The 14,812-nt window shown below is 43.9% G+C and overlaps 1 protein-coding gene across 4 annotated transcripts in view; it reads right to left on the minus strand.

Annotated features, from left to right (window-relative positions):
• Positions 1-320: 320 nt before the first annotated feature.
• Positions 321-14,812, minus strand: part of LOC119387567 (uncharacterized) — a 93,398-nt gene continuing 78,906 nt past the window's right edge. For 3 of the 4 annotated variants that reach the window (XM_049413557.1, XM_049413556.1, XM_049413555.1), the window contains exons 3-4: positions 13,832-13,999; positions 4,564-4,704 (exon numbers count right to left, since the gene is read on the minus strand). In XM_049413557.1, the coding sequence (XP_049269514.1) occupies positions 4,579-4,704; positions 13,832-13,999 (294 nt within the window). In that variant the 3' untranslated portion in view covers positions 4,564-4,578. Of the gene's footprint in view, positions 424-1,499; positions 1,739-4,563; positions 4,705-13,818; positions 14,000-14,812 lie in introns of those variants that run through there. The other variant, XR_007415433.1, reaches the window with a different exon arrangement.

The raw sequence follows: 14,812 nt of genomic DNA on the forward strand, positions 1-14,812 counted from the left end.
TTAAAATATTGTTAGGTAAACAATCGTGACGAATTAGTTTGGGAAAGAAAACTCTTCCTGTCGTATAGGCATGCGGGAAAAAGGCTCTGAATGATGGAAGGAAAAACGGAGCATGACAGATAATGTGCGCGCATGCACATTTCTCAGTAATTACAGTAAAACAATGCACTGTTATCTTGCAGAGTCAGTTTGAAATATTTAGCGAGCGGTAATAAATGGCACCAACTTACACAAGAACAAAACAAAGGGAGATGCACAAAAACAAGTGGAAAAGGTTTCTAACCGGGCACAAAGAACTGTCCGTCTTGTCCCGGGCATACTGGACGATGGTACCAGCAGCTGCCCCGAAACGGCGTTGGTCATGGTCAGCGTCTGGAGGCCCTGCAGGCTGCCCTCTTGCGTCACGGCCAGCCAGCTGTATGGCTGAGGCGGGGACACACTGTGAGTACAAGCACGAACGGATACTTGAGACCCCGTTACGCATCGAAAAGAGCCTCGTCACACATGGCGAGCTTAGATACCCATCACTTCTCTTCGCGCAAGGGCAGTAGTAAGCCTGACGCAACATAGAAACCAAAAGAGTAAACGATTTATAGAACTTAAGAATGCCACTGAAAATTAAATTAGATTGTGAGGCTCAACATCTAGAATCCGCACAGTTGTCTATGAGAGATGCTGTGATGAGGTCTCTGGGTGCACGCTGAAGAATTTAAGGTGTTATACAAAACACAGCACACATGTTTTTGCCTACTGCCTTAATTTAAGGTGTTATACAAAACACAGCACACATGTTTTTGCCTACTGCCTTCACACAAGGAAATCAAACCCACAACCTTGTGCTCATAAACCCTTGAGACGCAATGTCCACATATGTGGACGCAACTTGTCTTTGGCAGTTGGTTGGACTAGTGCAAGAGAAAGAGCTAGATATATTGCGCATAGAGTGAACTGAACCTTCTGTATAGTATAGTGAACGTGTCTTGGCTAAACCTGAATTTTGTGTGTAGACTGTACTGATCACTTCGGTGAAGGCACTATAATGTTCGATGGGTCGTTCGACGTGCCATGCTCCAAGACCAACGTTAAAAGTATTATTTTTCTTTGCTCGAAACGAACACAAACAAACTATGCATCCATTTTGAGCCTCCAATTTGGTCCTTTTATGTAAAAATGGAACATCACTGCAGAATAATTAGATATTATGCACTAACTACAAATACTGAAACTCGCATAAAACAATATATTACTTCATTTTCTTTCTTGGAATGTAATATTGAGTGCCTTAGAACTATGTTGCGTAAATCTGACAAATTTAGAGAGAGTGCATCATAATTCGTGCCTGAAAGGGATAAACATAGAACTGCAGCCACTGGGCAGGCGCAGCAAACAGTAACAGTATTTAGCGCATTAATCAACAAGAAACTAGGCATGTGAGCAAGCAAGAAAGACATGCCCAGCGCTTTTTGCCCGCTTTCTGGATGCTCAGAGAGGCAGCCTACCTTTCAGCAGTCCAGCTGCGGTGTGGTACTGAGTGCCAGCCACTGTGATGGTGTTGTCAGGGTCGTCGTCGTCGTCCTTTCGTATCGGCCGTCAGCGACGCTACAGCACCTGTGCCTCGGTGGAGGAGAGCTCGTTTAGGATCTTGCGGTACGACGGTCTCCGTGCAGTATTTCTCGCCGCTTCTTAGAATCGTCTTCTGCTGTGAGCACAGCCGCCTCCCCCTGACACATCCAATTTGCTTCGCCGGAATCACTGTAACTGGAAAAACGGGTACGCTCATGCCTGCACCGTCTTCCCTTGTCAGGCAAGCATCAAATAATGTCGCAAAAGACGAGTAGCGCTACTACCCAGTGTTAATGAAAATGACAGAATTTTAGTGCTCCGCACTTGTTTTTGTCTGCTAAGCCCAAGTACTTGCATCATTGACAAGCGTTCATCATGAAACATGTACAATGCTGTCAAGACATGAAGTACAACAAGGAGGACACATTATCGTTTCTTGGCCGCAGTCTACTAGTAAAGGAGCGCAAGAGACAGACAAGGTAGAGTTACTATGCTAATGATGCTACTCTTATGGGTTTAAAAACATGAAGAATGAACTGGGCATGTGCTTAGACACGTGGGTGATGACAGCTTGTGTCCTGCTTGATCTCAGTTCCACCAATGCAGCTTGGTAAGTGCGAGAGCAGGATTTGAACTGGCTAATTTTATACCGCCTAAGACTGAGGGCAAAAACCGAGAAACAGAGTGAGCTGCATGTTAAGAATGTGCTACAAAATCTGAAACAAGAGCACTGTGTCCCATGCTCATGGGAGAGGTACATGAGATACTATGTTAAGTGACAATGACCTTTCAGTGTGTCTAAAATTTAGTTTTTTCCGCAGCACAGAATTATGGCATATAGAGCTGGGTGAGCAGTAAGCAATAAGTCTACCACAGTAATCTGAAAATGTGAGAATGTATCCTTGTTAGTAGAATACTCTTTCCCCAAAAGGTTTAGGATCTAACCTCCAAGGTGGTGTGAAAGTTGACTATTTTTGCCATATTCAGCTATTTCAGGCTGTGCTGCTCGGAGATCATCTCCACAAAAATGGAACAACAATAAAGCCTCAGTAAGGAGTTACAAACATGCTTTAGAAAAAGATCACTCATGTATATTTCATGTCCCTTTGTTCGCCTTCACAAAGTTCAAACTTGATGAAGTTCACCCTTGATGTGCAAAAATATTCAGGCGAATAAAGCATGGCACTGGCTAGAAGATAAGCATGGTAGAAAGCAATAACAACACTGCATGCATATCTGTGTACCACGATTGCAAGAATTTAAATGTTCATGCCAGCTGGTGTGTCAAATGTCTCACGCAACACAGTATCAGCAAATCCTACAGTAACAAATCAAGTAAAGCACTATGTGTACAAATTCGCACTACAAGTCCCTCTCATGCTACGCACACAAAGGTTAGTATTGTGAGCTTCAGCCACACGCAAGCACACACAGACATGCTCAATTAGCAAAAAAAAAGTGCAATTTACGGCACACATGCACTACAGATTATCAAAGAGTGGGTTATTCAATTAAAACAAACCTCTGTGCCCCTTTGCCACTATAGAACTACACAAATTTTACAGCAAGCCTGCAAAGACTTTCACATCACATGAGGCAATACCACTTGTTGCAAAGGGTCTGCAATTACATGCAGACATTAAGCCAGCTGCTCAACAGCACATAGCCAACACAGAACTTCTGAAATTTGGCTTTGTTTGAATGGACGATTACACTTTGGCTTCGGCTGACCAATGTAATGCTCCAATAGCTAGTGAACATACCAGTGTGAAATTAAGGATACAGTAAGTTCTACAATGATGTGCCGAGTTATGCAATGCATGTCGCAAGCTACAGCTTGTACCTCAATACTGCTCTTCTTCAGGTACAGCTGTTCTTCATATTTGCCATCAGGCAGAATAAGTGCATGGCCCCCTCTGCTTGTGGAAAAGCCAAATGGCAGCCTATGGCAAGCGCAGAATTTAGAAAACTTGCAAGCTGGTGGGAGCAAAAGCCGATGCAGGGAGGAGGATGGGGTGACAAAGCACAAGTCCTTCCCCACCAGCATACGACATTCGTGCTTTGATGAAGCAGTAGAGGACACCATATTTCAGTGTTTGAGCTCCAGAAGGCCACTTTTCTTCATGCAAATTTTGCCAAAGAAATTAAACTGCTACTGTCGCCTCTTGCTGCAGTGTCCTATGCAGCTCTTGCTCAACAATTCTGCCTTATACATTAAGAGCACCTGCAGTAGCCTGGCTGTTGAACGAAAGATTTAGCCTATCTTCGAATGTGTCCTTGTTACATCCCAAATCACAACAGCAATCTTCACTGCACAGCTAGAGGCAACATCGATGATGGCCCTCAGATATATTAATTTAGGAGCTTGTTCCTTTTACCTTAAAATTTAAGAAATTGCTGCAGCTCGTTCTGTACTCTCATGAATCTTCTTCCCATCTGAATATGAAGCTGGCTGTCCCCTCAAAACTGTGCAAGTCTAATGCCTTAGGTTCGAAGTGAAAATGGGAGATGATCTAGCCTAACAATGAAAACACAACTTATAACCTAATTAAATTTCAGCATAACTTCACTAATGTTTTTCACAATGTATTCACATTAAATGCATATGATGGTTCTTCTTAGCTGACACTCCAACTTGAGGTGATCTGTTCCATGATTGTGACAAAACATTCAACAGAGAAAACAGCCTCTACTCAAAGTTTAATGAAAAACTCGTAGTTTCCTGAAGGTGGTCCTTACAATACGTTCCCCTTACCACAGCACTAAAAATGTGGTGTCTCTACGACTAAAACAAAAAAAAGAGTAAACAGAAGGAATGTACCACTGTACTCGGCCGAATTTTTTTTTTTAGATCTTCACAGGGCATGTGGCAGACAGGCTTTAGCATGAGGGCCACCAGTTGACCAAACTCATGCATCGCATCAGCATTCACACAATGCTCACGCAAAGCAAAGCAAATAAAAAGGGCTCAAGAAATGTGTGCAGTGCAAGCAGAGGAGAAGCTCCGGGCAGCGTTTAGGATGACAAAAGCGCATGTTTTGCAAGTCCAGGCGGTGTTACCTGGACAGGGTGGACGCCAGCATCACCGTCGGCACTGTGGATCACTGAGCCCTTATTTACCAATATGACATTCTTGCCCAACTGGAAAGAAGCAAGCAGAAAAAAAGGGGGACCCCCCCACTGGAGAAAGATCAGTGGCGGCAGCAGCAGCAATGGCACGACAGCCCCAACGCTCCTTCGCACAACTCGTCACAGACTTCTGCGAAGACAACTAAGTTGTCCGTGTTTTCGCAGTCTAAACCTACGCCCCTCGACCCAAGGGCTGCAAGCAGAGTTTCCAAACAGACTTGCCCAAGGACATACACAACACACTCACTGACTGCAATCTAAGAGGCACTTTCAGAAGTTGTCACGTTGATTGAGAAAAGTGGCAACATGCACCTCAAAAATTGTCGCAACAGAATGGAAGTGGCCACAGCTAACCATGAGTCAGCACCTACACCGTGGTTCATAAAGGTAACAGCAATGAGAAAGGAAGACATGTCTTTACAAGCATTTGTGTGCCTGTTCTCAAGGTAAAGATGGCAAACTGGTGCCACAGAGGCCATGAGGTGCACAATGGTAGCAACCAAGACATGTAAAATTGCCAAAAAAATTGCCAAACTTTTCACAGCGACACGTACAATGCCAAATGATCATACCTAGATGCCTTACGAAAGCACTACTGCATCTGGTACGTCCCATGCAACATAGGTAATGGAAATGGGCATGATAGGCTGATAAACTAAATGACAAATGATATATGAAATGCAGCGTGTCCTACAAAGTGCACGTCTACACTCTGCCGCCATAACGATTTATGATACTGCAGCCCGGGTTGAAGTTATGCACGATTTAAGCCATCAACACAAGAGTGAATGACTAAGCACCAGCCAAGATAACACGCCACTGAGCGAACGAAAGCCTTTAGCTCTTCCTTTACTACTTATATGGCGGTACAGTACTTGCACATCAGAAGGGCCTTTTTCTAAGGTTAATGTAAAATGCATGAAAGAAGAACAGAGTGCTCAAGATACACTACAGAAAATATTTAGACAATTGCAGTATCAAAAGGAACACTAGGCACTTTGAATGATTAAGAAAGCAACCCTAACCAACTAATGGAAAACATCTCACAAGATGAAGCCTAAAAGTTAAAGAGAAGCCTTCTTTCATAAGCTTTATCTTGGTTTGTTTTCTGTATTGTCAGGGTGCCAAGGCATTACAGGGACATGTGCCCTGGTAGCACAAGATGTTGCTGCAACATTACAGCAATGTTTCGAACGTTGCGTTTTGGTGCCCAACGTTGGACAACTTATGGTAATGTTTGCTGCAACATTGACACTCCTAAAACGTTGGCATTGCTTTCCAGCAATGTTGATGAAACGTTGTTTAACAATGTTAACGCGATGTCGGTAGACAACGCCGCAGCATTATCCGTCGAGTAACTGCAACATTCACTGGCGATATTCAAGCGGAACATAGAAACACTTGCCTATGCACTTAGCAAGAATGGCGTGCACGCAAAAAACGCTGCAGGGTACCTTAAAATCACAATTTTTTCTTGAAGCACTAGCACAATCGCATGCACCTTTTTTTTTAATCTTTCAGCTTTCGCGACTTGCCACAACTTGACGCAGTCATGAGCCATGTATTGAAGCAGTAGCGATAAATGAGGAGAAAACTTCATCTGCGAAATTAATACACAGCAACGCGAGTTATGCTGACTTCCTAGATTCGGGCTCGTGATACGGCGCACTGATGCAACCGTATATCTCAATGGTCGTCACTTTAAAATGAATAGTACGTAAAAAATTGTGACCACATTTTTTTCTGCATTATCGTAGCCTGTTTTGGCACTTGCGAAGTCCAAACACAACTGCATGTCCAAGCTGTAGCACGGCCTCCTAGATTAGTACTTGTTACTCGGAGATTTATTCGTTGACAACGAAGCAAAATATCTACTGCGTATGATAACACATATCTGAGAACCTGTTTAATCCACAATAAGTAGTTGTAGGCAACGTCGTCATTTAAATAAAATAAATTATATGCGTCTTAGAGGCCATTGTTGCGCTGTTGCATGCAGCAAAAGTCTGAGGCAACATCTACGGAGATGACGGGCGGGGACGGTGTGGCCGACTATAAGCGCAAACTCGCTGAAGCAACTAGAGCAACCGTATAGAGCATTATTTTCTGGCCTAGAATTTTTTTATAAGCATGCATACACTTCAAGCAGATTCTCACATTAAACATTACAGCGATCAATTAAGCTGCACAATCCCGCCGCCAGTACGCCCACCGCGCAAGAACACGTTATAATCAGTTATAATCACATCTTTTGTGCACGCCATGCCGGCGATTTCTCTCATTCTGTTCGAGAACGACCCTCGTGAAGTTCTTACGCGATGGGTCCCTGCAGCATTGGGAAACGTGGTAAGTCCTTTTTTTTGGTGTATTTTATTTTATTTGTCGACCTCTATCTGTTCACTGTCCGAACATTCACGAACTCCTTGCATGCCATGTAGCTCGTGGAGCGTCGAGCTGTTAATCATACTCCGCGGATATGTAGTCATAAAATGAAATCGTGACCAGGTTCAAGGCAGTATAGTTAGGCTAAGCAGACACAACGGACACCGACGTCGTCAGACGTCGTGCGGACAGATTTGAATTTGCGCGCCGCAGTTGTATACCTAGAAAACCCGAAATGGAGGCACGAACGTGCCAAGGAAACGTTCAATAGTTATTAACAGTCAGTGCAGCTGCCGCTGTAGCGTTTCCTGTCTAATTTACAGGCCGCATTATTTATATTTATAATAATCATGTAATACACACCACATATAACTCAGTCCGCTACCATGTGCGTTTGCGGTTCGTTCGGTTCGGTTCGTTCACCTGCTTGTATACCACGTGTTGACGCAGCACCTTTGTTGTGTGTAGTTAGAGTGACCTAGAATAGGGGGAGTGTCCAAAGCGCCGCGCGAATACATGGGAGGAGCGAGGGCCTTTTGCGGTGAACTCCCACGCCGCGGCGCTGCCGTGCCGGACCCGTGGACTTTCTCCGCGCGGAAGCTGCGCCAAAGCGGCGAGCGTCTGCTACGCGCCTGATATTTCGGCCGCTATTAGCCAAAACTGCGGAAATTAGGGCAATATTTAATACTGCGTCACTGCAACATAATACTGCAGCGACTCAGCGCACAGGGAAGACGTTTGGGCGTGTGTGAAACGGGAATTTTGTATATTCCTTTCAGCTGGTTTGTCACCGCATTGATCTACACTTACGCGGCTGCTTGAGGAACGCATTCTGCGCGTACTTCATCATGAGAGAAGGCGCTTAATGTACTTTCGTGTGGAATGACGAACGTAAATGTGCTGCAGATGAGAATAAGCTGGAGATCTCGAAGATAACCAGGAGAATACGTAGCAGAAATGCACGTACGCAGTAAATGGCTACCTCATGCTAATGCGTTTGCACCCTTCATATCCTTTCTTTTTTTCGTGCGTTCGATTTGTTTTACAAGGCTGCTCTGCTGTTTCAAGCGTTTTCTTGCGAAGGCGAATATGTCCGTCGGCGTGGCCGCGGCACCAAAGTAAAAAAATTACTAGCATAACTCTCGCGTCTCGTTAACTTTGCATGCACGAAAATTGGCATGGTCATCACATGACGCCATGTTGAATGACTTCACGATGACGTCATAGTGACGTCACAAATTTGGTCGATCTGTGACGTCATCACGTGATGATTTTGTGCATCACTCGTGTTGGCGGCGCAGGACGTCGATGGTCAATTTTCGTGTTTGGAGGCATCTAAGCTTTTGCCTTAAAAAAAACAAGAGAAACCAAAGTAAATGAAACGATAACAGTGCAACACCGTGTATGCTTCACTTCATGTTACCAACGATCACCCGAAAACAAACGTGATTCTTAGTTCAGAGCAGCTGATTACACGCGTCTGCGGGACAAAAGAGGCTTGCTTTACCCGTCTGGTCCTCTCTTTATATTTTTTAAAGAGATGACCAGACACGTAGTTTCAGTACTCCGGGGCTCCAGTAGGAAAGCGTGGTGGACGCTATATTGAGCTCATCAGGAAAAAGCGGCAAATTGCGGTCGGGTGCCTTGCTGACGCGCAGTCGATTGCCATGAAAACAATTGTATTTTATGTAACTACTCGTTCACATCTTTTTTCTAAAGTCTCTGAAACCGGCGAACGCTAACCGCCGCGAACCGTGAAAATATCTGAAGTTGAGAATTAGTTGTTTGAAACTGTTTTCATTTCGTATGGTGAAGGGTCGAAACAATGCACGCATCTCGCTCAAACGTTTCATACTGACGTTCAGCGTTCCCTGTAGATAGAAACAAGAGCGACGCATGAGTGACCACAGCTCGCTCTGAAACATCTAGACATAAGAGATCTCTGAACAATTTTCTGAAGTGACTGAATATTACACTTTCACGTTTGTAAATTCCTTACCGTGTTCTTGTTCAGGCAGCTATTTGACTTGCACGGTAAGAATGAGGGTGCTTGTAACTTTATTTCATGATATCTGCATATTTTAAAAGCATTTTTAATATTACGCCTTTTATGCAAAAACTTGTGGATAAGGTTAGTTTACCAGGCATTGCTTTTCTTTGCAAAGTTTGCGCACGGTGAGCCTTGTACGCTACCTCAGAAGCAAGAATAAGCCAAGAGCATTGCAGTCGTATGGCCGCCCATACTCTTTCTTTTGTTTACCTCACGTGTTCCCGGTGTTCTGTGCCATAATAAAGTGCTAGTGGAGGCTAACAAACTGTCGAATAAAGCGCTGCGCATATGGCGAGCAACCACTGGCGACCATGGGTAAAAACTCGTAGTGTGAAGAGGTCACTGCGCCTAAGTATTTCAGCTGACTGCGCGTGTAATTTACGTTTTTTATTACTGTTAATTCTTGCATGCGTGATGCTATTGCCCGTGCGAATAGTTATTTTATTTCTTTCCTTGTGTGTGTTCGCTTTGGGCATTTTTTACGCACGCATCAACGTTTTCGAACTTTATCACTTGAACCAGGCCACGCTGATGCTGCTTGACACATGATTCCTCTGCATTCTGTGTTTGCACCCCAGCACTAACACAACGTCTTGAAGGTGGATAAGCTCCATTCCGCACCGCATTATTAAAGTTACGTAGACTTCACGTGCCCTGTGTGAAAACTGAGCGCAAAAAACTACAGCGCGTAGCAGACGCCCCTCGCTTTCCGCGCGCTTCCCGAGCTCGGAAAGCCCACGGTGTTCCGGCGCCAACAGCGGCGCGCGCGCGCGGCAGTTCACCGCAAAAGGACCGCGCGGGAGCTGGCGCTTTGGACACTCCCCCTATTCTAGGGCACTCTAGTGTAGTCAAGATGAGTCAAGATGATGTTCTCTGGGTGTAGTGTTCTGTGATTGTGCTCCGTTGGCGGCGTCGCGGTGACATGTGTATTGTGCGGATATGAAGAAGTTCGATTGGTGAAGTGTCATCTCAACGGAGACGGCGGCGGATTGCCGAAAATGTACGAAACGTTCATATGCCGCAGACTGGCTGCGCTATGCTCCTTCAAGGATTCAGAAATGGTACCCAATGCCTTTCTTCTGCAACACTACTTAACTTTACTAAGTCCTAATTATGTGCCTTGATTATGTGGCTTGCTAGCCTTAACATTTTCTTTGTTACACAAAGAAACTGCTTGTTGTGACAAACATTTTTGTCTTTCTTCTGTCATTGTCTTTTCATCTTTTCACATTCCTGACATCATTCTGCACCTGGTTACAAATTTTCATTGCTGCATACAGTAGCATACTGTCATTTGTTATCCATATCTTACTTTAAAAAACCAAAATCATGCATCCTGCCCTTTAAATTGAAGGCGAACAGCAAACAATTTTTCATGCTCTTCCTGTGATGGAGGAGCAATATCTTTTGTTATACCTGGGTTATCATTGATTTCTTTTTTTTTGCTTCTAATATAAGCAGATGCGATGTGTCATGAGGTAAATTTTGTTGTAGTACTTTCATGAGGAAATGTTATAAATGAAGGTTTTGTTTCGAGTATTAATGAGGGCATTTTTTAAATCGGGTGCAACAGCTCGCGACTCTGCTTGGAAATTGCCTAAAGCAATGATTTATACTTTACGCCACACTACATTCTGAATGTATTCTGTGGATTGCACATTAGTGCAGGTTGCGGTTAATTAGCTAATTAGGCATTAAAGAAGTATTTGTCTGATATCCTGGAAACTACTTATCATAGAAAAAAATAACAATTGCATATTTGAAATTCGCACACAAATATTCTTAAACTTTCCAATTTCCGTCAAAATCGATCAAGAATTAAAGAAATGTTTTAAAGTACCACGTCTCTCCCTAATTCAAGAGTGCAACATATCTTATTGCCTTTTGATGTGACACGTTGAAAACACATGCCAGGAGCAGCAGAAGTACACAAGCATGTGTGCATTGTGGCTCCCACAAGATATGGCCAGCGTGGCCGGGAACTGAACCCGCTGCCTTGTGCATAGCAGTGTAATGCAGTTCTAGGGCACTGTGAGGCATGTACACAAATACAATGCGCCCGTGCTTGTGAAAGCCTAGTCCATTCACCACTCACTAGTACAAAGGAGGATAGCAAGTGCCCTTGTTGAATACAAATTTTGCAGCTCTTGAAGATGAAGTTGAAAGTTCGGCGAGTTGGTGATAGTTCATGTTTACGTGTGAAGCAGCGCACGAAGACAAGGCACAAAAAAAAAAAAAAAAAAACGAAACGACAGGACACCGCTGCACTCGCAACTAGTTTATTTTGAAGAAAACAAGGTTATATACGTACATACCAGTGTACCACGTGTGACAGTGACTCAAGTTATAACAGTTTCCGGTGATCTTCCAAAAAAGACTTCACAATCGCTCAGAACAACCAATGCTTGGCTGATTCAATCACCTTTTCTTTTAGGGACGTGGAAAGCCTCCATCACTTCCCTGGTCAGCTGATCCTTGTGATTAGAAAGTATCTCAGTTTCACGGAAAAGCGGCATGCAACCACATTCCAAGCAATGTCGTTTAATGTGTGAATGAACATTGTTTGTTATTGATCGTTAACACACGACTTTCAGAACACGAGATCACTAACAAACAATGTTCATTCACACATTAAACGGAATTGCTTGGAATGTGGTTGGACGCCGCTTTTCCCTGAAACTGAGATACTTTCCAATCACAAGGATCAGCTGACCAGGGAAGTGATCGAGACTTTCCACGTCCCTACAAGAAAGGTGATTGTATCAGCCAAGCGTCCGTTGTTCTGAGTGATTGTGGAGTCTTTTTTTGGAAGATCACCGGAAACTGTTATAACCTGAAAGTCATTGTCACACGTAGTACGCTGGTATATATGTAATAACCTTGTTTTTTCAAAATAAACTACTTGCGAATGCAGCGGTGTCCTGTCGCTTCGTTCCTTTTGTGCCTTGTCTCTCTGCACTGCTTCACACGTAATCTTGAAGATGCAGTTGCCACGTGGCCTCCCGCCAGCATAACATTGGGCTCGCTAGTGGGCTAAAAAATTTCATACTAGGGATTGCCACTTCTGGTGACACGAGTATCTTTTTCAAATGCAAGAGCTACACTACTCTTCATGCACATATTTGAAAGGGCTGTGAATTATACAACTCCCTGGAAAAATATATGTTTGTATTTAAAGGTGACATCAACAGCTGCCGGAAAAAAAACTCTTTGCCTAATTTCTGTGGTGGTATTCTTTTAAAACCGTGACATGTTGATGGGGCACAAATTATTATAATGAGCCTAATGAATGACTTCTGTTAAGACTAATGCATGAATATAATTTAATTTTTTCAGCAGCCGAGCGACATCGGAGCCTGCATGCCAGATGTGTCCATCAGGGAAGAGGATTCATCAGATTATTAGTGTTCATATCGGGGACAATAAAGTGTTCTTCCATACAATTTTGTTTTCCTGCTCACCTTTGATTGACTGTTGTGCTGCAAAAAGACAGTCAGTGCAGGGATACCTAATGGTTCAAAATCACTACTACCTTCAGTGAGGTGCAGGATGCACGAAAATGTTTTTTCTAATGTTGCAGTGTGGCAGTAGCGCTAATAACCATTTTTATAGCATTATTTAATGCTTCAGCAATGCTGCCTGAATGGTGTGCAGCGTGCGTGCAAACGTTTCTCTAATGCTGCAATGCTGCGAAAGCAACATTAATAAAATGTTGTTGCAATATTATATAATGTTTTAGCGACGTTGCCTGAATGATTCAGCAATGTTGTTGCAATGTTTCTTGTCAATGTTGCGGGAATGCTACTGAAGGCGGACATTATCCACGTTGTAACAACATTGAAAGGCAACACTATGACAATGTTGCAGCAATGTTTTGTGCTACCAGGGTGGAGATGATTGTGAACAGCTCCTTTGCAATTCTCGACATCAGAAATAGAAGCATTGGCAGCAGGAGGGCGGCTCCAGTCGTAATAAAGCTTTCATAACATCGGTTGGGATAAAAATACGATTCTGCCTGGGTCACTCATTTCAGAGCTGCTGACTGAACGTTACTTGCAACGACATATTCAACATGGGTGCATAGGATGGCTGGTGGACGCTCAAACAACAGTGGCTGCACAATTACAGGTTACAACAGCACAACAAAAGCAAAAAAGAAGGACGAGGGTCAACAGGGAAAGGCTGCTTAAAATGTTAGAGCAGAAGTGTGCAGGTTACATCGCACCTCAAAATACGCAGCAAATCTTAAACACACGACACGAACATCCACTGAGCTAAAGTTTGAAGCGCTAAGTAGGTATGCAGTCAACACACGACATTCTGGGTCTATACACGTAAGACGAGAAAAGAAATGCGGCATTGAAGGTGCATTTTTGTGTAGTCTACTGGATGGATGATATGCAAGCAGGAAAAAGAACACTGTGCAGTGCTGACAGTTTCTGTATTCGGTCTCCGGCTTGCCCATCGTCTGTCCAGTTGACCACAGCAACCTGGACACATACCAATGATTCCAATTATCAACACTGCACTGTTTGGATAAACACGCGGTTCCCCGCAAGGAATGCACCAGGGAGAGAGAGGGAACAAGAGGGATTAGCGAAAATCTGCTGGAAAGTGCACACAAACACACGCACATAAATGCATTTTCCTTTTAAGCACTAAGGGTTAAAAAAAGAAAAGACTATAACTCACACCAAATGCACTTACTGTCTGCAGGGCAGCTGCCCCTCCAGCGGCCTGAATCACGGACTGCTGGTTGGGCTGTATCACTGACTGTACGTGCATGGGCTGGTTGGGGATAGACACGTGCACGATGGACACACCTCCGCCGGGCTGTTGCACTGCCAGCGCTTGTGTCGTGGCTGAAGGGACCACCTGCGTGGCAATGAATGAAAATGCCAGACCTTCAAACAAACAATTAGAGAAGCGAGCCATGCGGCTGGCCAACCCATCTCTTTCGGCAATGCTTCCACACGCGCAGGTAGAGACAACATTGCACGAACACGCGCATGGTAACAAAAAGTTTACACCTTACTGAAGCTTATCACCGGTAGCCTAACTTCTAGCTAATAAGCTTAACGCCCTTTTTCACTCTGAACGTGCAATGTTAGTATGAAGAATCGGCACAATAATCTTGTGCTTGAGCTGTTAATACTGCTTTATAGTCCTCTTAGGTTAAAAACGGTGCTCTACTTTGATGTCGCGGGATCACAACATCACTTTTTTTTCTTCAGTATACAGCTGTACAACTGGAAAAGCCCAAAACACGAATGTAGGAGTGATGGCAGAACATCACCAACTGTATCTACCTGTACAAGATACAACTTTCGTACCTAAGTGTTTGACATAAAGAATGCCGGTATTTAATGAACAAAGGCCAGTGTGCACCAAGACAAGAGGCAAAAGCCATTTGCTGTGACGAACAGCACAGTACTCGAGTCGTTCACTAATAAGGAACACAGCCAATGCCTAAGGAATGAAATTAGAATTCATCCTATGACATGTATGCAGAATTAAGGCTCATCTGTGGAATTTTTAACATACTTGTAAGTTCAAATTCTTGACGCTAGTTCGAATTGAAACGAGCTTCCATTTAGCATAGAGCATTGTGAGCGAGATGCGCTCTATAGATGCATTGAGCATAATGTCGAAGACGGAGACCTACTTTTCGGCAGGGCATTGCCTCCT

The sequence above is a fragment of the Rhipicephalus sanguineus genome, chromosome 3 (assembly GCF_013339695.2).
Source record: "Rhipicephalus sanguineus isolate Rsan-2018 chromosome 3, BIME_Rsan_1.4, whole genome shotgun sequence".
Taxonomy (NCBI): domain Eukaryota; kingdom Metazoa; phylum Arthropoda; class Arachnida; order Ixodida; family Ixodidae; genus Rhipicephalus; species Rhipicephalus sanguineus.